We start from the raw sequence: 26,154 nt of genomic DNA on the forward strand, positions 1-26,154 counted from the left end.
CCAGATTAGCTTTTGCAGAAATTATGTTTTTATGAAATATGTCATTACTATGTACCCCTGACTTTGGTCAAGGATAAGATTTCTCGATTGGAGAGTAAAAAAGAACATACATGCACCATTGAAAATATATGAGGTAGCCCACAACTCTCTGCTTGATGACAAGATCGAGTGGAGTGTAAATTCGTAGCATTGAAAGTATGTGATGTAGCTCCCGACTCTTTGCTCGATGTGATAACGAAGACATAGAATATAGCTGTAGCATCAGAAAGAATACCCGACGTGGCCCCTGACTCTTCACTCAATGACTGGATTGAATAGAAAAGGAGCATCAACGCTGACATTATGTAATGTAGCCCCTGGCTCTATGGTTGATGTGATAACCAAAACAGAAAGTAGAGAACAAGCATAAAAATGTACAATATAGCCCCAACTTTCTGCTTGATAACTAGATCAAGTAGAGAATAGAGCATAGGCACTGACTCTCTACCTTCGACCACATTGAGCCTATGGCTGTACTTATGTTATGGCCAATGAATGAATCCGAACAGTCGGGTAGGTGAACATTAAAAATCCACTCATTTTCATGAAAATCGCTAATTTTCACCGCAACCCTTGATTTGATGTTCCATAATGATGTAGCATCCCACCGCAGAGGGATTGGACGTGCCATAATTTCCCGGTGATACCTTGACTTCCTCTTGATGAGCAACTAAGGCGACCTCAAAATCAGATCTTGATGGTTCTGTTTCCACAGTCTAACCCGTTTCCACGACTATAAATATGGGGGACTCGAGGCCATCTGTTTTTCACCCTGTGTCCTCCCATCTTCAATGCACATTGCTCAGTAGTGCTTGTAGATCCTGAGACCATGGCCTCCACTCCACCGCCATCCCACAAGCAATGCCAGGAAAAATGAAGGAGTAGAATATCTCTCCTGAAAGTTTCCCACCATGGTTCCATCAGGAGTCATCATCGTCTCCTCCGATGAGGAAGGGTCGAGTGAGGGGCATAGGAGAAGAGGGTGCAGAATACCTACCAAAAGTCATCGACCCTTCACCCGGCACCTCTGGCGCTTTCTCAACTCCGATGCCACGAAGCGAGCAGCGTAGGAGCAGACGACATGAACTTGCAAGAAGGAGATGAAGATGGTGATGTTCTTGACGAGATTATTGACAGGGTCACCAACAAGGTCAACGGTAACGGAGCCCTCGAGTCTCCGGTGGTGAAGAGAGCGCGGTCGTCATCTCCATCGACAACCGCCAGATCGTCTCCGGGTCCTGTGGAGGGTCCTTCGGCGCCAGTCTGTAGCTCCAGCACGGGTAGGGTCTTTACCTCTTCCATTTTCCACAAGGCGGAGCGGAAGAGGTTCCTCGACTCATTGGAGGGCAAGTAGGAGCTTCCCAGTTTGCAAGAGCTAGGCGAATCCTTTTTGTCAACTTTGCACTAGCCACACAAGTCGGAAGGAGAAGAAAAAAATATGTAATAGGATAGTTAATCTAATTAAATGTGACTGACTTACCTTCAATTTACTTTATCTATGAATGGAATCATTGGAGTTGATCGATATTCCACGAGTTTTCAAGTGCCTCACCGTTCACTGTAGATAACTACATAGATCTAGGGTGAGTAACTTTGACTACTATGTAGGGCCCTTCCCACTTAGGTGATAATTTGTGGTGCCTAGTCTGTTTCTGTACCTTTCATAAAACTAGGTCCCTAGCAGTGAGTTTCTTGGGCTGGATCTTCTGACTGTGATATCTATGTAACGCTTGCTAATACTTAGCCGCTCGTTTGGATGCTCGATCACGATACTCCTCGAGGAGGTTGATATCGTCTGCTCACAACTGCTCTTGCTCTTCTTCCGAGTAACTTTCAACTCGTGCTAATCCAAATTGTAACTCAGTCGGAAGCACTACCTCTACTTTGTAGACCAAGAATAAAGGAATTTCACCAGTGGCTCTATTAGTCGAGGTGCGAACAGCTAGAGTGTATAGCTTGGACTTACAAGTAATTTTCTCTGCAAACGCATCATTCTCAGTGATCTCTAGACCTTTGAGATATGCTCAGAATGGGGTCATCCAAGTCATCTCGCGTTCGAGTAGCATAGCTTCTGTGTCTGCAAGTTCTGCCTCACTGACCTGACCAAACTATTGGTCGAGTTGGGCAACGTCTATTCTCGAGAATGTCGAGACAAACAATTTGAGGAGTTTCTCCATGAAGACACCAACGGTGTTGGTGAATGAGAGGAAGCGCGCATAGCGATTTCATTGGTAGTGGAGTTTTCGCTTCTCCAGATGTGCGTGACCAATAGCCCTTTGAATTTTTGGTTGAGCAATCGTACCTTATTAAGATAAGCCACCATGTTGTCATCAAAGCACTGGTACTCCTTTTGCCCTGGATTTACGACTAGCTGTGAGTCCCCTTTGATGAGTAGTCACCTGATTCCAAGTGACACAGCTATGCAGAGCTCGTTACTAGTCCCTCATACTCTAAACATTGCTGGAAGCTATAAAATCTAATTAAATGACATACCTGAACTCGTCAACTATTCTAGACTTGAGTACAATGCGAGCCCCCGAGCCTTAGAGCCTGAGCGATCCATCAAACAAAAGTGAGTGTCCAATGGTCCTCGACCACATTTGGTTTTGTTTCTTTAATGTTTATCCACTTAATGATGAACTCAGCTATTACTCCAGACTTAACACTTGTACGCGGCGTATAGCGCATGTTAAATTCTTTGAGTTTGTCTGCCCATTGTGTGATCTGTCCAGTTGCCTCCCTATTGCGTATAACATCCTTCAGCTGGTGTGTCATTACCACGGTGACCTTGTGCACTTGAAAATAATGTCAAAGCTTCTAGGAAGTCATCAGGACTGTGTAGAGCAACTTACCGTGTAGGACTTCGCTCATGTTGTAATCAGGTTTCCAGATCTTGGACTTCTTATTAGGACATTCTCGTTCAACCACTAAAACCGTGCTTACAACTTGTGGAGTAGCTGCAATGTACAAAAGGGCCCCTCTTTGTCAATAGAGATGATAAATACCTTTTCATGTCTTTGAATGCCTTCTCTGCTTCTTCCATCCACTCGAACTGGTCGTGTTTCTTTAACAGCTTGAAGAAAGGCATCCCTCGCTCGCCCATCTTGGTGATGAATCGACTAAGCATTGTTGTGCATCCTGTCAACTTTTAAACTTCCTTCAATGTCCGAGGTGACCGCATCTAGTCAAGGGCCTCTATTTTACATGGATTGGCCTCAATGCTTCAATTTGATACTAGGAAACTGAGAAGCTTGCTGGACAGAATGCCGAACAAATACTTCTCAGGGTTAAGTATCATACGATACTTCCTGAGATTGTCGAATATTTTCTTGAGGTCATCAATCAATGCATCTGTCACACCCGATTTTAACGGACAAAACTAGATGTGGCTTATGTCTGCCCAGGATGTTTAACACGCATAAGGATGTCACAGGTGAAGTAACAAAAGCAATAGTTTTACAGAAATAAACATTGAACTCTTACAATAATTAACATATATTGTCTTTTAGGAAGATATCTGAAGTGGAACAAAAGCACTAGCGCCTAACAACACCGTATGCAACCGACCGAGAGATACACGCCTACAACATCACAATCTCACCTTGACAATCTTCAACATCTTCACTCACTGAGCAGCACCACACATGTCGCATGGTATAGGGAAAATAGCAAGTATCAGCACATGACGTGCTCAACAAGCGTATAGGAGAATTATGATATGCAGGCTTATATCAAGGACAAGCTAACACATGGTATATTTGCACAAATGCGAGTAAAGAAAGACAATTGAACTCAAAAGCATTAAGCAACTATTATGTGAAAGTAACCCAATTAATCCAACTACCAATATCTGAGGTTAACCACCTTGCAAACCATAACCATCTAGTACCACCAGTATTATAACTAAAACCATAACCATAACCATAACCAAAACAATCTAATAATGTGAGGATCCAAGTCTCAATTGACCATCAGTACGGTTGATATATCAGATTTTAGACTCTACAGAGATTGTCTAGCTTTATCCACAAGTCGTAATTTCCATGTTGCCGTGTTTTAATAAGGGATAACTACTATAGAGATGTGAGGATTGCTATCTAAAACTGGCATGGATATAGATCATGTTTTTAGAAAAAAATGAGCACAAGAATCGCCTAAATTGAAGCTAAAATGGAGAAGATATGAGAGATTGAAGTTTTAGGGACCTTATTGCAAAAGATGCATTTACTGGAATTACTTTTGTACTGAAATTTGAGAACTATGACATCAGCAAAGGAATTATGACATCATCAAAGAAGGGAAATAAAAGAAAAGAAAAAGGTGATGTGGGTTTGCCTGATCTTCCGAAGGTAATATGATAAGTGGATTTGGTGGAGTTTCAACGTTGATGATCTAAGGGCTCCAACCAAAACAGATCGAGAACCCTCGCAACCACTACACCACTACTCCGTAGTATCAATTGTGCCAAGACGCGGATGATCTCGCCAAGAAGGCTTTTCCTACAAGTGAATCAAGAACACAAGCAAGAACTAGTAGATGTAATCTGAATATTACTGATTACCAATAAAGTGCTCGAGTTTGTGGTTCTACAAACCAATAAATGGTGAAATTGTCTAAAACAGAATGATCTAAAAAAACCCAAGTCTAAAGTATGAAAACTACTATGAGTGTGAGTAAGTCAAACTAGGGTTATGCAGTCATGGAGAGAGGCGTCCACAACCTGGACTTCGACCCAGACACGATTACATGACCCGAGAAGGTCCAAAACGGTGATGCAACACCTTATTCCTTTGACTCTGACTAAACTATAAGGAATATTTGGTTTAGACTAGACCCATTGGAAAGGGCTCGTCATAAGCTTTCCAGGAAGTCCAAGAACGCCTCAAACGGACATAGTATACGAGAGTTATGCCCGTTTTACTAACGTGATGTCTTAGAACTCGAGTAGACCTTGGAGTTAGAATAGGACTCGACATTGACTTTGACTAGACATGAAACTCGAGTGATGACATCCAGGTGAGCTTGTGGTGTGTCCAGATAAGTTTGTGGTGCTTCTCCTAAGTTCCTAAGCAACTAAATAACATAAAAAGTTAGTAGAACCCTATTCTTTATGAAGAAAATATGAACAATGAGGAATGGATACACCTTGTGTGTATCTAAGGGAGCCATGCCCTTATCAAAATGCTCACAGACTGGACATGATGACTGGGTAGATTGGCTGATGTAGCAAGGTGACAAGGCTAACACATCAGCGAAGATGCTGAGTGGAAGGATGAGGTGGCAAGCTGAGCTGACTGGATTATGGTGGACAAGTGTCGGCGTCGGATTGGTGGCTGAAGGGGTAAGTTGTGATCTAATCTTGGCTTTTGACTTTGGATCAGACGGCTTGGGTTTGATGAGGCCAGAGGGATGGCAGCACAGTGGAGGGAGGCCTGCATGATGACGGACTCGTTGGAAACTCGCCGGACTTGATCTCTGGCTCACAAAACATGGAGAGGAGAGCTCGGTGATCTTACCTAGAGTGTCGGCAACTTCATGGAGGTGGTGAGTCGGGCTAGCAGCAAAAGGGGCGGCGCGATGGCTCTCGAGTTTGTTGGCGGCGGTGCTCTGGTGGTTGGGACGTGAAGGCGAGGGAGCCAACGTGTTTGGCAGTCATTGGCAAAGCTTGAGGGAGGGTCGGTCATGTCAAGGCACAGCGGGAATGGTGGATTTACGAGCTCAGCCGAGGAGCGGCAATGGTGGCAGTCGGGGCAATGTTTTGGCGTAGCAAGTCAGGGAAAAGGCTCAAGGTGATTCGGGGAGGACGAAGGGTGGCTATTTATAGGCGGGGAGGGCTGGAGAGGCCAGGCCGAGTTCGGTTAGGATTTGAAAGTGGTGGCACAATGTCGAACTCGATCTTCTCGTTTAAACATGATTCGGTTGGGGATAGGATGGCAACATGTCGTGGAGCTCGTGTGGACTCGGTTCGGAGGGCTTCTAAAGGATCTCCCATTTGGACAGGGCATGGATTCGACGGCCAACTTGGTCTTGTGTTGGAGTTGAACTTTGACCCGAGGTAAGAGACAAGCATGACATGCGGGGCCGCACGTCAGCGGCTTGGAGAGGGGCAACAAGTGGTGTGGCGGCACAGGCCAAGGCACGTGAGTGCGTAGCCAAGAGGGTGAGGCGGGGTGCAGTGCGGGGATGGGCCAAGATGTGGCCTAGGTGGGAGGGAAGTAGAGAGGCCAGTTAGGGCTAGGCCAACCAGAAAGTAGGAGAGGAGGCTGGGAAGAAATGGGCCCGAAGGAGTTGGGAAAGGAGGCCAACTGGGCTGGGAGTTTAGATTAGTTTAGGCTTTTGTTTTGTTTTGGGAATTTCAGAAAAAAAGAATGGCCAATAAAATCCGAAAAAATATCAAATAAAACCTAAAATTTCTAGAAAATTCCGACTAGCTTTTGAAAACATTTAGAAGCCAAATAAAATATTTTGAACTTATGAAAACAAGTTGATATTTTGATAATTAAATTTAACTCAAATAAATTCAAGTAAAATCCAAATGAGCTCGAATAAAATTATTCAGCCTAGATGCCTATTATTCAGCATGAATGCAGACAAAAAATTATAACATAATTCAAAATTGAATAGGCTTTTTCCTAATCTAATTATTCAACTTATAATCTAATCTTGGAAAATTTTAGAAATTTGTGAAAATTGAAAATCCGGGTGTGATAGCATCTTTAGTTCTAGATTTGACTACGATATCATCAACCTAAGCTTCAACATTGCACCCAATCTAGGGCTGTAGATAATTTTTAATACACTGTTGATAAGTATCAACAACCCTCTTTAAACGAAAGGGAATCTTTACATAGAAAAATACACATAAGGGAGTAATAAAAGCAGTTTTTTCCACATCCTTTACCCCTATGCTATTTTTGTTATACCCCGAATAGGCATCTAGAAAACACAGCAACACACAACAATCTGGTCAAAATGGATCCTTGGGACAAGCTTTGTTGAGGTCAGTAAAGTTGACGCACATTCTCCTCTTGTTGTTGGCTTTCTTCACGAGGATAGGATTAGCGAGCCATGTAGGACGACGATCCTCTCGAATGAAGCCCACCTTAAGGAGTTTTTCTGACCTACCTCTTGGATGGCCTACTTTCTATCCTCCATGAACCTTCACTGCTTCTGCACCACAGGTTTGGTTCCGAGTTTCACAGCTAGTCGATGCTCGATCACCTCCTAGGGACCCCAGGCATATTGGACGGCTGCCACGCAAACACATCTTGGTTCACCCAGAGGAAAGTGATGAGCTCGAGTTCCTATTTGGGGTCAAGGTCAGCTCCAATCCTGACCGTCCTAGTTAGCTCAGACGAGTCGAGGGTGTAACACCTAGTTTTAAAGGAACAAAACCGGGCACAACACATATATGCCAGGATTAAGTTTCAAACGTGTGTTACATCATCAACGTATCATCACAGTGCCAATATTATAATAATGATATTAACTTATTACAAAATAACCCAAGGGTCTAAAAAAACATAGCGGAAAAAGAGAGCTTCATCGCTAGAGGGTCTTCCATCTTTCACAGGCGTCAATCAGGGGCACACCAGCCTAGAACAGGAGCTCAGGGTCAAAGTCATCTTTATCGAAGGATGTAGCTTCATTGAAGGCTTCTAAACAGCAGAGGATGCAAGAAAGGGGACTACGAGTGTGAGTACAAAATGTACTCTGTAAGTGTAGGGAAAACATGCTATGGGGCTTAAGTCAAGGAAAGGTTAGACACTAGTTAACTGCACTAAGCAACTATGACCTATGACTTAAACAACGAGCATCCTAGTTACTAAGTGAGGAGACACAACTATAACAAGGGGAAACAACCACAAACCAACTGTGCCGTACCCATATCAGCACGTGGTTGTGCGGTTTAGCCAGGTTACATGCTTCAAGAACCGGTCCTTAAGATCCCACACAAGAACAACCATAAACCAACTGTGCATTACCCGCACATGTGCATTCTCGCACCATCATCATACAAATATTCTGTTGGGATCCCTATACCATGTTGCTATAAAATTACCATACTCGGTTCTTGTTGCATAATTATTAGCCAAGATTAACATTTACTCAACTATGACAGCACTAAAATATCTACCCATCATTAACCATGACTCGTCAACGGCGACTAGGAATAATCATACAAAAGCTAGTAAACCCAAACATGGGATTCCAGTTTAGACAAGCATGCAATGAAGAAATAAATAGCTACACATGCATCCTAAAATGAGAGCAAGATGTTCATGGACACTTGCCTTCAGCTGAGGGTTGCTTGAAGTCTTCGAAAGCTTGATCTTGCAGATTCTTGAATTGATCACCTCCTAATAAACACACCAGAAAAGCGCATAAACGAAACTACTAAGAGCAGTATACCAAAAGTACTAAAACTAGGTAAAAATCCTACAAAAAGATTCTACACGTCGCTATGAGAATTTGAGCGTGAAAATTGCTGAAATCTGAGCTACGAGCAAAAAGTTATGAGCTTTTAAAGTTTTAGGGACTTTTCTGTAAATTTTACTTAATTTTAGAGAATAAACCGATTAATTTTTATAATAAAAATATTGATTATTGCGCATGCTGACATCATAAACAAATAAAGAAATGGTGGCGGCGGTGCAACCTCACCGGAGTTGAGGAAGACAACGATGCCAATTGTGAATCCAAGCGAGAGAGAGAGCGTGAGCGGGTGAGGGAGTTGCGAAACCTCTTTGTGAAGGTGCACGGCGGCTTATAAGGGCGAGAGGGGGAACGGAGCGGCTGGGCAACGGAGAAACAGCCGGCGGCTCCAATGGCCATGATGGCCGGCGGTTGCCACACGAATTTGAGCAATAAAGGGGAATAAACGAGGGGGAAACATATGGAGGCGACGTGATGGGGCATAAAGGCTCGGATCCGACTGTTACGGACAAGAGAACGGGTGCGGAGAGGCACGGGAAAAGCGACGGATGACGGAGGGCATCGGAGCCGACGAAGGGAGGAAGAATGGCATCAGTGAGAGGCAGCGGGTGCGCGCGGGAAAGGCTGGCTCGGTCGGGTGGCTCGGCCCAGCGCGCGGAGGAGGGAGGGGGCGCGGGGAAGTGGTCAGGCCAGGGCCCATGCGGGAAAGGGAGGTGGAGAGCGGCTCGGGCCAGGCCAAAAAGATAGGGGAGGAGAGGATTTTGGGCCGGAAAAGAAAAGATTAGGCCTGGGAAGGTTTTGCAATATAGGAAATTGCTTTTCTTTTTATTTTTGAATCATTTTGCAAAAGAGATTTAAACGAGCGACTTCTAGCGAACTTTTGCAATCACTTTTCACGCATAAAACCCTATTGCAACTACTGCAGCATGAATGCAACAAACTTAACTACAACCTAAGGCAAATTTAAATTTAGAAATTAATTTCTTTCTATATAGAATGAAATCTATAACTCCTATTTAAATTCTAGCAAAATTTTTAACTATTGCAAAAATTAAATTTAGGGTGTTATAGAGGGCACTGCCTTGGTACTACCACCAACCTTCTTGTCCTCAGCACCCTCATCGCCCTCACCTTTGGTGGCATCGTCGGACTTGCAAGTATTAGCAAGACTCAAGAGCTTGGAGTCATTGGCACTGTGCTTGCTATTGCTGGTGGCTTGACACTTCTGTTTCTTAGACTCAACATCTTTTTGCGATAGTCATCATTCGGCAAAAGTGCTCGACAATCTCCAGGATATGATTATCGCATTTGATTGCTACGCGTTGATCTCCCTTGACAATTTTGACCCCTTTGGGACCTGGGATTTTGAGCGCTTGGTACGCATAATGTACCATGGCCATGAACTTTCTTAGCATTGGGTGGCCTAGGATCACACTGTATGCCATCTTGAAATTTGTGACATCAAAGGTCAGGTCTCTGTACGGAAGTTGTCAGGTGCACCGAACATTATAGGTAACTCGATCTGACCAAGGGGCATGATCAATGAGTTTGGGGTAATAGCATGGAAAGGCTCAACCCCTGCCTTGAGCTCAGACCTGGGGATTCCCATCTTGTCTGACTTCATAGCGAATATAAGGTTCAGCGAACTACCTCTGTCAACCAAGGTCCAAAAAACCTTGATGTTCATGATAGTTTTGGTGTTCTATTAAGGACCTATGTCTTAAATAATTCTTGATCTAAGTTCCATTGTACCTCATCTAGCCATTGGTCCCCTATCTCATATTCATGCTTTTCTTGCTCGTGATGCAATGACAGGAGCTACCGACAAAGAGAATGCACGATGAAGATGTAACAAGGAGCATATCTTCTATGCTAAGGTATTAGGCTAAATAAGCGAGTAGGAACCAGAGCTAATTAACTAAAGTTAGTCAAAAATAGGTAACATGAATTAGGCTGTAGCTTCTTATTCACGGTCAATGGGATGATTAATTAGCTATTATGCCCATAAGTGTAATGTACTCGTCAACTGTTTGGGAGGACAATCATTTATATTAGATTGTATTTGTTTTGTTGTTAAAACATGTGATGTGTGCGGAATGCGGGTGGAAAGGCTGCCTGGTGATAGACCTCCCAGCGGTCTGACCGCCACAGCAACGATCTGACCGTCAGTGCTAGTGGTCTAACCGTTAGTCTCGCAGTCTGACTGCTGACACTTGCGCATAACACATTTGGGAGCAGCGAGTTAGGCTACATGCATACCCATGCTGAATCTTGTCTTTGAACATGCATTCTCCCCTGTTATTCTCATGAGCACTTCTTGCCTCAATCCAACCTATTTCAAATTCCTAAATTGAATTCAATAGTCCATCTTTCTTTCACCCTTGTTGTTGCTAACCTTGCCTAACGACAGGATGAGAACCCGTAGTGGTGCCGATAAAGACAATCCGGAGGGTTCAAATGCTTGTGATTTAAGACCACCCTGCCATGACCTATGACAGGGATGTTGGATCTTGTTGAAGTCATTAGTGAGATCATGGCTCACCATGTTGGAGGTCGAGCCGATCAACATGGAGGTTTCTTTGAGTTCCTCCACACTCAACCTCCCATCTTCACCCGCGCCAAAGATCCCATTGACACCGATGATTGGCTTCGCATCATCAAGCAGAAGCTTACTCTCATGTAGAGTGATGACCATGACAAGGTCCAATATGCCACCCATCAACATCAAGGCATAGCTGGGGCATAGTGGAAGAACTACCTCGCCATGCAAGCCCCTGCCATCCCATCACTTGGGCGGAGTTCCACACAGATTTTCATGCTTTCTACACCCCAAAAGGTGTGAGGGACATCAAGAAATAGGAGTTCCTTGATACAAAGCGAGGGGACAAGTCTGTGAAGGACTATGTGCGAGAGTTCAACTATTTGGCTCGATATGCACCCAAACATGTCTCCACTGATGAGTGCAAGCAAGATTGCTTTTTCAATGGGCTTTATGAGAAGATGCAAGAGAAGCTATCTATTTTCAGCTTCGTTGATTTCAACACATTGGTGAGCATGTCGATCATAGTAGAATACAAGATGAAGAAACATCAAGAGGAAAAAACACAAGAGGGATGTGTAAATTGTTGTTGGAGACAACGTGCAATGCCGATGCACAAGGACACCACTCCCACCTCATGCACCAACCATGGAGCTTCCACAACCTATGTGGTTGGCCCATTGTCCTCCTTCTCATTGGCAGTCCCAAGAAGCCATGGGAATCATAGAAGCAACTCAAATCATGGCTTGAATGGTCCGTGCTTCAATTGCGGCCAAATCAGGCACTTCGCCCAATGTTGTCGCTATCCAAAACAAGATGGTGTGGTCAATACCTCAAATCAACCACCACCTCATGGGTCACAGAAAATTGCAGCCCTGAAGCATGGAAATATCAATATCATCACCGCTAAAGAAACTCAAGACGAGACCAGTGTGCTCTTAAGAACACTTCATGTCAACTCTCACCCCGCAATGGTACTCTTTGATTCGAGAGCTTCTCATTATTTTGTCAAGGGGAGTTGTGCCACAGCTCATGCTTTTTCCATTCAAGTCATGCATACTCCATACCTTGTAACGACACCCGATGGATAGATATTCTTAGAGCATATCATTCAGAATTTACAACTTCTCATTGATGGAGTCATTTTCCAAGCAAATTTAAATGTGATCGACTCGATGGGCTTGGATGTCATCTTAGGAATGAATTTGTTAACCAAAAATGGTGCAATCATCGATTGGGTCTATCTCCCTTGCAAATTCTTCCAATGATTGGGTCACTCTACACCTCGATGAGAGTGGTCCACATCCCTATGCAATGGAGGGTGCCATCTCCATGGATCTTGCTAATATTCCTGTGGTGTGTGAGTACCCAGATGTCTTTCCAAAAGAACTACCAAGGATGCCACCCGATCGGGAAGTTGAGTTCTCAATCAAGCTTTTACTCGGAGCAACCACGATTTAAAAAAAAAAGGCCCTGTCGGATGCTTAAAAAAAAATTGGCAGAGCTGAAGAAGCAAATTCAAGAGCTGCTCACAAAGGGTTTCATTCATCTGAGCTCCTCACCTAGGGGATGTCCGGTGCTTTTTGTGAAGAAGGACCAAACCTTAAGGATGTGTGTTGACTAAAGTCTGTTAAATGCGGTCACTATCAAGAATAAGTATCCACTTTCTGGAATTGATATTTTGTTCGATCAATTGTTAGGTGCCTAGTTTTTCTCTAAGATTGATTTATGGTTGGGCTACCATAAAATTAAAATTCAAATGGAGGTAATTCAAAATATGGTTTCTCTACTCGTTATGGACTCTACGAGTATACCGTTATGTCTTTCGGCTTCACAAATGCCCGGTCTACTTTATGTACTTGATGAACACTATCTTCATGGAAGAACTCAACACATTTTTTGTGATCTTCATTGATGATATTCTCATTTACTACCAGACGAAAGAACAGCATGCCAAACATCTTCATTTCTTCAAAGACTTCGGAAACATCATCTTTGTGCCAAGTTTGGCAAATGTGAAATTTGGGTAAGGAAATCTCTTTTGGTCATGGTCTTTCCAAAATTGGTGTCATGGTTGACCTAAGCAAGGTTGAAGATGTGCTCAATTGGGTGCAACCCCAAAGTGTCACCGAAATCCAAAGTTTCCTTGGACTTGCTGGTTATTACCGTCGCTTCGTCGAGACTTCTCCAAAATAGTGAAGCCTATGACCGAATTGTTGAAGAAAGATACCAAGTTTGGATGGTCCGATGAATGTGAAGAAGCTTTCCAAACCTTGAAGTCTCGCCTCACTACCGCACCCATTCTCACTCAACCGAATATTCACAAGAGTTTTGATGTGTATAGTGATGCCTCTCGTATTGGTCTCGATTGTGTTCTAATGCAAGAAGGTCGAGTTGTCGCCTACACTTCTCGCCAACTGAAGCGGCATGAACAGAATTACCCTATTCATGATCTAGAGCTTGCAGACTTAGTGCACGCTCTAAAAATTTGCCATCACTATGTCCTTAGAAATCTTTGTAATGTTTACATCGATCATAAGAACCTCAAATATATCTTCACTCAAGCTTATCTCAACATGAGGAAAAAGTGGTGTCTTGAATTAATCAAGGACTATGAGCTTGAGGTCCATTATCATCTGGGCAAAGCGAACGTCGTCGACAACACCTTGAGTCGGAAGGCTCAATGTAATTGTCTCATGCTCACACTAAGAATTTCCACAATTTGTGATGATTTTTGGAAAGTTGGACTAGAAATGATTAGGGAGGGCTCTCTTGCCAACCTTGAGGTAAAGTCCGCCTTCCTTGATTAGGGCAAAAAAGCTCAAAAGGATGACAACGGCATGGCCCGAATTTAGGATAAAATGGAGGAGGGCAAGGCTAGTTGTTTTCTGAAGATGATCAAGGACTCCTGTGGTTTGGAAAAAGGCTAGTGGTTTCGAAGGTCAATGGGTTGAGGAAGATAATTTTGGATGAAGCTCATGATTCATTGCTATCTATCCACCCGGGGAGTACTAAAATGTACCAAGACCTCAAGCAAAGATTTTGGTGGATCCACATGAAGCGTGAGATTGCTCGATATGTCGTTGAGTGTGATGTTTACTAGAGAGTGAAGGCCGAACATCTCAAACCAGCTTGTACACTCCAATCCTTATCTATTCCCTCTTGGAAGTGGGAAGAAATTGGTATGGATTTCATTACCGGACTACCCAAAACCTCTCAAGGTTAAGACTCGATATGGGTCATGGTTGACCAGTTGACCGAGTTAGCTCATTTCCTTCCCATCAAAACCAAGTACTCTGTCAAGCAATACGTGGAGCTCTATCTCTCTCATATTGTTTGTCTCCATGGTGTTCCCTAGAAGATAATTTTCGACCGTGGCTCCATCTTTGTCTCCCATTTTTGGAAGATCCTTCATGAAGCTATGAGAACTGAGCTCTTCCATAGCACCACATATCATCCTCAAACCGGAGGTCAAACCGAGAGAGTGAATCAAATCCTTGAAGATATGTTGTGAGCATATGTCCTCACCTATGGAAAGAAGTGGGAGCATTGCTTACCGTTCACAGAGTTCTCATACAACAATAGCTACCAATCAAGCATCAAGATGTCACCTTTCGAAGCGCTCTATGAGAGAAGATGTAAAACTCCCATTAATTAGTCCTAGTCCGGCTAGCGACCATTCTTTGGTCTGGACATAGTCATGGAAGCGGAAGCCCAAGTTAAGACCATCCATGAGCAGATGTGTGCAGCACAATCTTGCCAAAATAGTTATGCCAATCATCGCCGTCGCGAGCTTACTTTCCACGTTGCAGATTATATTTGTCCTAAGGTCACCCCACTCAAGGCAACACAACAATTTCACATGAAAGGAAAATTTGCGCCTTGTTATGTCAGCCCTTTTTAAGTTGTTGCCTGGCACGGAGCGGTTTCCTATCAATTGATGTTACCTCCATCCCTCTCTGCTGTACACCATGTCTTCCTTGTCTCGCAATCGAAGTAATGTCTCTGAGTTCCAACCGAAGCCCTGGTATTGGATGATCTTAATCTTCAACCTGACCTATCCTATCACAAACATCCAATACGAATTTTTGATGGTGCTAAGCGCAAGACCCAAAGTCGCTCCATCAAATTTGTCAAAGTACAATGGATTAACCACGCAGAAGATGAAGCCACGGTCTGACCAGGCTTAGCCACGGTCTAACTACCAGCACACAAAGAGTATGTTTTGGTGACTTTTTCGCTCATGATGTTCGGGGAGCACGATAAATTCGCCTACGGAAATATCGACTCCACTTCAAACCAATCCTCTTAGGATGTCTTCTTACCAAATTCGTGTCCAACTCTTGCTTTGTGGCAATGTTTGACCCATCGCACTCTTCCTTGATTTTGCCAAATCTTGGGTCGAGATTCTTTTTAAGGAGTGGGGGAGATTTGTCACACCTTAAAAACCCTAACTTGGTCCTAAAGCATGCATATGCATCATGGCATCATGTTTAATGCTTGTGGATTTTGTTTTAAGTGTTCAAAACATTTTGGAAATGTTATGTTGTTAGGAAACTCGAGTTCCACCATATACTTATAAGTGGGAATTACTTTTGGGATAGTTTAGATAGCCCAAAACCATTTAGGAAGGAAGGGGAAAAGAATTGGTAGGAAAAGGGGAAGGAGGAAGACCTCACTGCACGTGGGCCCTTCTTGCAGTTTGACCGGGCCTACCCGTAGTCCGACCGCAAGAGCTCACAACTCCCACTTAAAACCCCATCAACCACCTCTCTTCTCTCTCCCTCACTCATTTCCATCTTCACTCAAAACCAACAGAGAGACAAGGGAGCACTCACCTCGACCGCCACAACGGTCGAAGATTGACAGAGATGATCTTTCCCAAGCTTCCCCAAGCCTTTCTAAGCTTCTCACCACCATCATCCTCGCTGGAGAAGTTTCCTCGTGTTCTCTTCTACCTCAAGGTCGAGTTTCACCATGGAACTCGATCTCCAAATCAAGACTTTCCTGGAGACAGCCACACCAAGGTGAGACTTCCCCGACCACTTCCCCATCATCCCTGAGCTCCAATCAATCCCCATTTGCTTAGATCCAAGATCCACCCCTAGCCATGGACGGCTCCATGGGGTCCTAGAATTTGGCCTCAAGCATGTCGCCCAAACCACACAAAATAAACTCACCTAGCCTTGTAGGGTGTTTTGGTGCCACTCTTGGCCGAAGGTATTGCCAGAGCCTTCGCTGGAGACCTTACGGAGGTGTTGCTGTCCAGGCTCAGCAGTCTGACTGGCACCTAAGCCAGTGGGACTGCCAGGTTGGAACTTGACTAGTTAGATTGATTTTAGACTCCATAGTCGAGAGTCCGACCACCATAGCCACTCAGTACAGAATCTTCTCTACTCGAGCCTCGCGATTTGACCACCACCCTACCTAGTCTGACCGCCAGTTACCCAAAACCCAATGAGCTTAGGTTATGCAATGAGTTGTTTAATTCTCTTCTACCCCGATCCATTCAAGCGTTCTTTTGCAAATGTTTTCATGACATGTCGCATTACATCTTGTTCATGATCATACATCATAAACCATACTTTATAGTATTTCATCATGCTTATGGCGATGCATTTTCATTCTTTTAGTGATCAACGAACCGTAGAGTGACGCGTTTTCTTGAGGAGGATTTTGTGATTGATCTTGATTGTGAAGCGAAACACCAGGGCAAGCATTTATGCATATTTCTCCTATATTTTGATGAATTGTTGGTCAATTCTTTCTAGATATTGTTATGTCTCATATATGCATGTTTAGCATGTTGATGTTGGTAATTGGGTAGCACCTATCTTCTTGCATTTGTCCCTATCTTGATTATTGATAATCTCCATCCTTGTAACATGGGTGTCACATAATAATGTCCAACTTAAAATAATGCAATATGCTTTGCATTGCTTAGGTCACCGGTATAAGTTGAGCGGTGGAATGATCCATCATTCGCAAGCTATAGGACTTAATTACTATTGAGGATGAGCAGTGTTAGGGGCAGGTCAGGAAAGGGACCCCGATGCCATAGACCACTTGTGTCATTTAAGCACTGTTCATTGGCATTGTTTATTAAGCACTTCTCTGTACTATCACATATCTAAATAGGGAAAGGATGAGCCAAGTATCGTAAGTCACTGTGTTCATTTGACTCATGCGCCCATGATGTGAGCGAGAGGGCTTGTAAGGGGTACCTGAGGTTGCTCCGGGAGTAGACCTAGGTGGCGTCCACATACTCGGGCATGGGAACAAAGGTTCGGGTTGGGTATGTGAATAGTTGTCACATGAATCATCGCTTGCAACCAACGGGTTATATGGGGGGTCATCTCGTGTCATGTGGGTAAAGATGTACTCCCCTATAAGGTGTAAAATCAATTTAAATTACCATGCTCTTGGTTATAAGCAAGCTTAATGTACATTAGATGTCCTGTTTACATCTGGTATGGTGGTATATGTGGAAGAAGGTGAGATGGCTCCCTTATGTTCTATGTTAAGATAGCATGGCCATATGTTGTCTATTGTTATGTTCTTAGGGTCAGGCTAGGATAGCCTAAGTGCTAAGTTGTGTTAGGTTCTCACATATTATGTTATTGAATTGCCTTTCACATAATTCAAGTTAACCTTATGACCTACCTACTCCTTGCTAATTCATCCAAATGCATTATCTTTGGAGTCGAGAATATATATACTCATATAAGTAAGTCTAGCGAGTACTTTCATACTCATCGTGCTTTATTGATTATTTTGCAAATGAAGTCTAGGTGCCAGCTACTTGTGCCCACCGAGAGCAGTGTGGTGATAAGTAGTTGTTGTATTACTACTAACCCCGACCGGTTGCCTTGTGGACAAATGGTGCCACCGATCTTTGGATTCTTTTATCCATTATTCCGCTACGATTATGTACAGCTAAGCTAGATAATACTTTATCTCTTGTTTAAGTTATAAACTTGTAATCACTTGAACTCTTGTATAATCATGATTGTGATCTACTTGTTGGTAGAATATGTGTGAATAATGGCTCTCCTAGGAATTATAAAAACAAACATATTGAAACTACCAGAATTGCCATCATTTCAATTGGATGGTGCCCTGAGTTATCACATTTGGTGAGGTTTAACATATGCAATGCCTTTTGGTGGGTGTATATTAGCTCTCAACTTAAGTGGACAAATGGCCCTTCAATTGAACCGAGTGCAGTTTGGTCAGGTCTGCACATCATGCCCACTGGCTTAGCCTTTGGTGAGGAGATCCCTAGCTCCTTTTCTTTAGCTTCAGACAATAGATGTACCCTTCACTGCCCTGGGACTCCGCCATGTTCAATTCTTTAGGCCGCAAATTGGTCCCCTCAGACAGATATGCTTCCTTCCGGGCTTGGAATCTTCATACACAAGTAACCATGATGAAGGACCAAGCAAAAGCTAGACATGGTCCCCCTTCCAAAGATGGCATTGTATTGGTAGGGAACATCCACTACATCAAACATATGTTTTCTGTTCGCACTTGTCGTCTTTCCCCGAAAATTATTGGTAGTGAAATCTATCTGAGTTCATCAATTGGCTCTCCTTTGAAGCCTTGCAAAGCGACTTCTAGCTATTCTCATCTTATCGAATGCCTTGGTGAACAATAGATCTGCGGAACTCCCCCCATCTATCACCACTCTGTTTACCTTAAACCTAGACATGTTCATAGAAATAATTAAGGCATCGGTGTGCGTGTAGTCTAGAAATCGCATATCTTCTTGAGAGATGGTGATTTGCAGCTAGGACCATCGGGACTTGATATACGGAGGACTGGTTCCCACATGGATGACCCTTCAAACATACTTTCTTCTCTGTCTCTTGGACTCAAAGTCATAGCTGGATTCGTCGAAGATAGCCAGTGTCACATTCTGGGCTCCTTCCACACTTTGCACTAATCTCGCCCCTCGGAAGGGGCCTCGATTGTCATTGTAGGTAGTGCGGGTGGCAACTCTGGTGTCTGGAATGTTGTGGGTGGTACGCTTAGGCCCACATCATGGAATGGAGCCATAGGGGAGGACCTGAAGGCCAACTACTTCAAGGATTCATGTGGTGATCACCTGAGGATCATATGAGGGTCCGTAGCTAGGTGATCCTGAAGAATTCCTTCTCATCCCCTCCTTCAAGGCCATAACATGGGAACATAACTTAGTGGTGTGGCCAGCATCCTCACCAAACTAGTAAAGTGGTCTGGTGCACACAGGACCATGCCCATAGCCCCTTGCCGAACCCCTATCTCTCTGCCCGCTTCTATCTTGGCATTCATCAATACTAAACACGCTCCGCTTATGGCCTCTTGGCTGATGAAAATGATGGTGAGGTTTGTGCTTGTTCGGGGATCAGTGTGTCTTCTTCGAGTGTTCCTATCTTTCGTTCCCGCGAGGATTCCTTTCCTCCTCTGCTGTCTTGTAGCTTCGGACCTCCGAAGGCAGACAATCAACATGCCTTTGAAGGTTATCCTCTTTTGCTCTTGGGTATTCCTCAATTTTGGTGAATAGCTCATCAACGTCCATAACCAGCTTCCACGCTAGGTGCTAAGCCTGTTGGTGAATGTGTAGGATATTCTAGCGCAAAAAATTTCTACCGCATTCAACCAGAAAGCCATATGAGGATGGGATCACAAATCATAACCACTAGACGCGCATTGCAGCAGAAGAAGAGCGAAAGCAAACTGATCCAATGTCATACACATCGATGTAGAGGAAGCAGTCAAACTCAGCAGGGTTGTCATAGGCGATCAACCAACTAGTCAGGATCAACCTCCGGGTTTGACCTCCTTATTGGGAGTGTTCCGACTACCTAGTTAGGAGGGTTCCAACTAGTCATGATTGCCTTGTCAGGAGCGATGTCGAGTCGACCAATGCCACAATAGCAGCAACGCTTCTATGGTATCTACACATCCTGAGGTGGAACGTCGAACGCCGGTGTGCTAGCACCACATGTACAACTAGGGTTTCGAGAGGACTGGTGGAAAGCGTACAGCTAGGGTTTCAGAGTGGCTCAACTATACGCGCCCATTGTCATGCCTCCCTTTATATAGATCCTACTATGGGCTCTCATGTTGGAATCCTATTAGGACTCTAGTCCCTCATGGATCACAATCCATTTAAACTCTCTTATGGATCCAATCCATGTGTCTTGTTTCATCCCATTAAGTGTGTGACCCGTTAGGTTCATGTACAAAAGGCTACGACTCGGAAACACCTTTCCAAGCCAAAATAAATAGCAGTCCCTAGCAAGCATATTGACTCCTGGGTATACATAAAGATCATATCAGTTGAACCATGATATACACAGGCACCAATAGCGATACCAATCAAGCTCAAGACGAGACACGAGCCATCCTTGTGATAGCTCGACCACTCACTCAATCTTGTAGCAGATTACTCAACTCTTGATTAACTCTTTAATGACATTGGCATGGCCATGCACATTCTAATATGACCACGTTAGGGGGCACAGAGACATCTCTCCTGTTATATAGGAGGGGCAAATTCATCTTAATCGCCCACACCCCATGACATGTATTATAGCAAACCCAAAAACTACCTTTATGATTACCCGATCATGGAGTAGTGTTTGATAGCCCCTAAGTATACCATTACACATTCTAGGAATCAATTATGATCTCAGGTCTAAGGATCTTGTAGGTACACCATTTGAGATTACAACTGATGGCACATCACATAACAATCCCATCAGTATCTCAAGGTGGGTCTATCCAACACAATGTTCTCTAACATGTGTCCACATTATTGATTTGGTATCTCTATATCTATGATCTGTGAAACATAATCATCAATCAATACATGTGCTAGTGTGTACAATCATCATTGTCCTACATAATGATCTATGACTAGGGATTATTTAGAATAACATCATAATAAGACAAAGAGTTTCACAAACAAGTCACATACTTGCTAATCAATGTAAATGATAATTATGCAAGAAACCAAATAATATATTATTCAAAAGTACATAAAAAAGATGTGATACAATAATCTCTATGATTGCCTCTAGGTCATATCCCTGGTTCGAAGCCCTTGTCGAGCAGCATCGACTATTGTGTCGTCGCTCAGTCCCTTCGCATGACACTTCACTCATAGAAACCGTTGGATGTAATCCTTTAAGCTTTTGCCCTCTTTCTGGTTGATCACCTTCAGTCTTTCCTTCGGATCCTTCACTTCGTCGTAGCTGGCCTTTCACTTCACTCTTCATACGTGCCTTCTACAGGGGTGCTTTTGGCCTCCGAGCTTTCGTCCTACACCTAATATCCCTTCATGGCCCCAAAAAAGCCTTCGGTGTGCCCTTTGAGACCTCCGGCTTCTATTCTTGGTGTTGGCTTTCACCTTCGGCTCCATTTTTGCAAGACAACTTCCAAAACCACCACTTTTGTTATGTTAGCGTTGTCCAGCCTTATCTGGGATTTTCCAAAACTGGCCGAAGCCAATCGGAGGTAAGAGAACATGCACAGTATCAATCCCACAACTACCCCAAACATGTGTGCGTGATATGGACTGATATACTGATTTACACTCCTTCGGGCAAGGACAATGTGTGTTGCCTAACCAGGTGTGTTGTAGATAAAGTTGTTGCAACTAGTGCAATGTGAGAGTATTTAGTTGGACCCCAAAACCCAAACACCACTGAACAACACCGTAGAGCCTAAACCCTAAACCATAAAACCTTAATCCTAACCCTAAACCTGTAGATTGTTGATCATGATGTGGGTCGATTTGCTGATTCACCCTCCTTAGGGCAACGAACTATGTATATATTTCCTAACTAGGTAGTAAGGTGGGCCCTATATAAAGTAGTTGCAACTTTCACAATGTCAGAGTTTGTAGCTCGGCCCCAAACCCCAAATTAGAACACCACTTAACAGCACCCTAGATCCATGGGCGGATCCAAAGGGTGGCACGGGTGGGCCACGGACCACCCTAAAATTTTGCTCCGGCCCAAAGCCCATCGGCGGATCCGTAAAAAATCTCAGCTTCATTTGTTCGGCCGTACCTCCGCTGCAGCGCCGCCGGTTTGGCTTCCATCCGCTCGCAGCTGCCATCCTTCAAGTGCTCCCTGGCTCCCGTTCGGCATCTGCTCGGCAGCAGTGAAGAGTGAACAGCTGAGCGCCATCTCCGTCCGCTCCCTGCTCCCGTACGCTCAGCATCCGGCCAGGTTGCCGTATTTTTTATACGTTTCTTTGCTTCTTGCTCTGATGAAAAGGCAGTAGCAGGAGTTGCCATTTTTTTATTGCTTTGTACTCTCATGTGTAGGCAGTAGGAGTGCAGTGCTATCCTTTTTTTTTGGCAGGACATATTTGATATTTGTACATTCATGTAACAAGATATATTAATTTGTGCTAAATCTGATACATTAAGTATTTTTTTAGAATTGTTGAAACATGAAGAGGAATGGAGATATTGCATCTCTTTTTCGGAAACATGCAGCAAAGAAGATTGCCTCTTCTTCGTCTCCTTCTCCGGTTGCGACTGTGGCGGAAGAGCAAACTCAAGAACAAGAAGGCACGCCAGAGCAAGAGAGAGTAATTGAAGAAATTATGATTCTGATGCCATCTTCTCCACCTTCAGTTCCACTTGAAGATGTCTCACCACCACCACCGATTTATGATACTAATCGCCTTCCACATGATCCCGGGGAAAGATTGCCCATTGCAAGTTATCCTGTCAATGATCAAGATGCAATTCAAAGAGCATATTGTCTTAAAGGTCCATTCCAACCTTATGCGCATGATTTTGCAAAAAGAAAAATTGGAAATAGAGATCGGAAATTCACACCTTTATGGTTTCATAAATATCATTGGCTTGAATATAGTATCAAGAAGGAATCTGTATTTTGCTTTGTATGCTACTTGTTCAAAAAGGAAAAAAGTAAGGGCAAGGGGACTGATGCATTTATTAAAGGTGGTTGGAGAAATTGGAATAGAGGAGAGGAAGCACTTGGTAAACATGTGGGTGGTGTAACAAGTTTGCACAATGCAGCTCAAGAGAGATACAACTTATTTGTTAATCCTAGTACGGCAATTGATAATCAAATTGTGAAGGTGAATAATGAGGATCTACGTCTTTACAAGATCAGGTTGACTTATTCACTTAGATGTTTGAAGTTTCTTTTGCATCAAGGATTGGCATTCCGTGGACATGATGAAAATGAAGAGTCTAGCAATAGAGGAAACTTTCTTGAACTTTTGAAATGGCTTGCAGCAAATAGTGAAGAGGTGAATAAGTATGTTTTGAAGAATACTCCAGGTAATTGCACCTTAACTTGTCCAGAGATACAAAAGCAAATTATTCAATGTTGTGCCATAGAAACTAGAACTATGCTATTCTAGCTGATGAGTCTAGTGATGTATCACATAAAGAACAACTAGCTCTTTGCTTGCGTTATGTTGATAGACTGGGAAGGCCATGTGAGCACTTTCTTGGAGTTGTTCATGTAGATGATACTACTTCTTTATCACTTAAAGAAGCGATTCAAGCTTTACTTGTTAGTCACCATTTGACTATAACTCAAATCCGTGGTCAAGGTTATGATGGAGCTAGCAACATGAAAGGAGAGATTAAAGGGCTGAAAACATTGATCATGAAAGAGTCACCTTCTGCTTATTATGTCCATTGTTTTGCACATCAACTCCAACTAGTTCTTGTTGCTGTTGCCAAGGGAAATGATGATTGTGTGTGGTTTTTTGATCAAGTATCTCTCTTGCTGAGTATTATTGGAGTTTCTTGTAAGCGTCATGGTATGCTTCGAAATGTTAGACTTCAGAATATCTTGAAAGCACTTGAATGTGGTGAACTAGAAACTGGGAGTGGATTAAATCAAGAAATGGGGTTAGCTAGGCCCGGTGAGACTCGGTGGGGCTCTCATTACAAAACTATTGTTAACATTATTGCTATGTATCACATAATCTGTGAGGTACTCATAAATCTTGGAGAAGATACTTCACAAAGGGGTGATTGGCCGAAAATACATACTATGGTTGGAGTGTTTGAGTCATTTGACTTTATTTTTAGTGCACACTTGATGCTCGTCATTCTTGGATACACAAATAATTTGTCCCAGTGTTTGCAAAGAAGAGATCAAGATATTCTTAATGCAATGTCACTTGTTAATTTGGCAAAAAGTAGAATGCAACAATTGAGGTTTGATGGGTGGGATGCATTCCTTCAAAGGGTCACTTTGTTTTGCAACAAACATGACATCGAAGTTCCTGCAATGGAGGGTAATTATGTGCCTTATGGAAGATCAACACGGTTTGCTCCAAACCAAACAAATGATGACCACTTCAGAAGAGAAGTATATATTGGGGTCATTGATCAAATTAATCAAGAGCTTGACAATCGATTTGATGAGGTTAATATGGAGTTGCTTTCTTGTATGTCGGCCTTGAATCCTGCCAACTCATTTGCTTCTTTTGATGTAGACAAGGTACGTAGACTTGCTGAGTTTTACCCTAATGATATTTCAAGCACCGACTTGATAAGACTGGAAATGCAACTTGATAACTATATTGATGACATGAAGAGAGATGATAGCTTCAAAGGCATAGACAACCTTGTTCAGCTCTCAATTAAGCTTGTTGAAACAAAGAAACATAAAGTTTATGATTTGGTGTACTTGCTTCTCAAATTGGTATTGCTTCTACCGGTGGCAACGGCAAGTGTTGAAAGGGTATTTTCTGCAATGAGTTTAGTCAAGAGTAAGTTGAGAAATAGGATGGGTGATAGTCTTTTGGATGATTGTCTAGTCACGTTCATTGAGCGAGATATTTTCTTCAAAGTGAATGAAGATGATATAATCGAGACTTTCATGACCATTAGAAGGCGTAAGACCAACAAGAATTAGTATTGTAATCTTCTTTGAACTATTGTATGTGTGTAAGCTTTTTTACGCAAATTTTAGACTTGTATGTTGGTAAAATTTCAGATTTGTACCGTGCTTTTGGTAAAAATTCTATACTTATATGTTATCACGTTATATTTGTGGTATTAAAAAAATTATATTAAGTTGGACCACCCTCGCTCGAAATTCTGGATACGCCACTGCCTAGATCTATACCTTTCTCTCTTTCTCTGTTAGGAGCATTGGTCCCCTCTCACCCAAATATAGCAGAGCCATCACCTTCACCTCCTCTTGTCCAGCTGCGGCCCCGAACCTAAACACCATTGAACAACACCCTAGATCTAGATTTGTACCATTCTCTCTCTCTCTCTCTCTCTCTCTCTCTCTCTCTCTCTCTCTCTCTCTCTCTCTCTCTCTCTCTCTCTCTCTCTCTTCTAGAAGCATTGGTCCCCTTTCTCCCAAAAACAATGGAGCCATCGCCCTCAACCTCCTTTTGTAACACTCCCAATTTGAATAAAGAATTGATTTCCTGCCACCATCTCCACCATGCCATGCAACAGTTGTACTCTTTTTTCCTCACTCATTTAATTACAATTCATGGTTATTTAAGGAGATAGGGTTTGAGGATGTGAACAATTTTTTAGGCATGGATTCTTTGCAATTAGGGAATGTACATGCAATTAGGGTATGAAATGGGTTAGCGATGATACCTAGAGTCGATGGGAAGTTGGTTAAACAAATCCCCAACTCAGTTTAACTGAGTGAGAATTTAAGGGGCCAATCTTGGATCAAAATGAAGAGGACTATAAAAATTTACATACGTATAGCAACATTTACATTTTCAATGCCACATGATTAATTTGACCTGTTTTAGAGTGAACACTTCTGTATTAAAGGGGGTGCACATATGGTCAAAATGAATTCAATCTCCCTCAATTTTTTGTTGTACCTGGGTGCCTGTGCCTCCCCTTGGAATAGTGATGCTTCACCCCTCTGCTCATTGGTTTGACAGTTCATGTCGTATGTGATTTATTCCTTTCAGGAGAAAGGCAGCTGCCCATCGTGGTCCAGCTTCACAAACCGAACATACACAACAAAGAAGAAATATCAGATATGTCGAGAGTTCGGATGATGATGATGACATGGATGTAGATGCCTATGTCATGAAGGCATCTATTCAAGAGCAAGAGAAAAAAGAGTTCAGTAGTCCTCTGGCTCCAAAGTTGTGGCGGA

At 43.1% G+C, this 26,154-nt stretch overlaps 1 protein-coding gene across 1 annotated transcript; it reads left to right on the forward strand.

Annotated features, from left to right (window-relative positions):
• The first annotated feature begins 1,120 nt into the window (after nucleotides 1-1,120).
• LOC133890251 (uncharacterized) lies at nucleotides 1,121-24,924 on the forward strand. The gene is made up of 4 exons (XM_062330684.1): nucleotides 1,121-1,196; nucleotides 23,202-23,327; nucleotides 23,720-23,909; nucleotides 24,093-24,924. The coding sequence occupies exons 1-4, from the start codon at nucleotides 1,121-1,123 to the stop codon at nucleotides 24,922-24,924; spliced, it is 1,224 nt and encodes a 407-aa protein (XP_062186668.1).
• The last annotated feature ends 1,230 nt before the right edge of the window (nucleotides 24,925-26,154 follow it).

This window comes from Phragmites australis, chromosome 14, assembly GCF_958298935.1.
Source record: "Phragmites australis chromosome 14, lpPhrAust1.1, whole genome shotgun sequence".
Lineage (NCBI taxonomy): Eukaryota > Viridiplantae > Streptophyta > Magnoliopsida > Poales > Poaceae > Phragmites > Phragmites australis.

What these genes read in the sequence shown, in the direction of transcription:
- LOC133890251 (XM_062330684.1), top strand. Translation starts at nt 1,121, where the DNA reads ATGAACTTGCAAGAAGGAGATGAAGATGGTGATGTTCTTGACGAGATT. An exon ending in TGTTTTGAAGAATACTCCAG is followed by an intron (nt 23,328 to 23,719) that starts GTAATTGCACCT and finishes AACTCCAACTAG; the next exon opens with TTCTTGTTGCTGTTGCCAAG. An exon ending in GGATTAAATCAAGAAATGGG is followed by an intron (nt 23,910 to 24,092) that starts GTTAGCTAGGCC and finishes CTTTATTTTTAG; the next exon opens with TGCACACTTGATGCTCGTCA.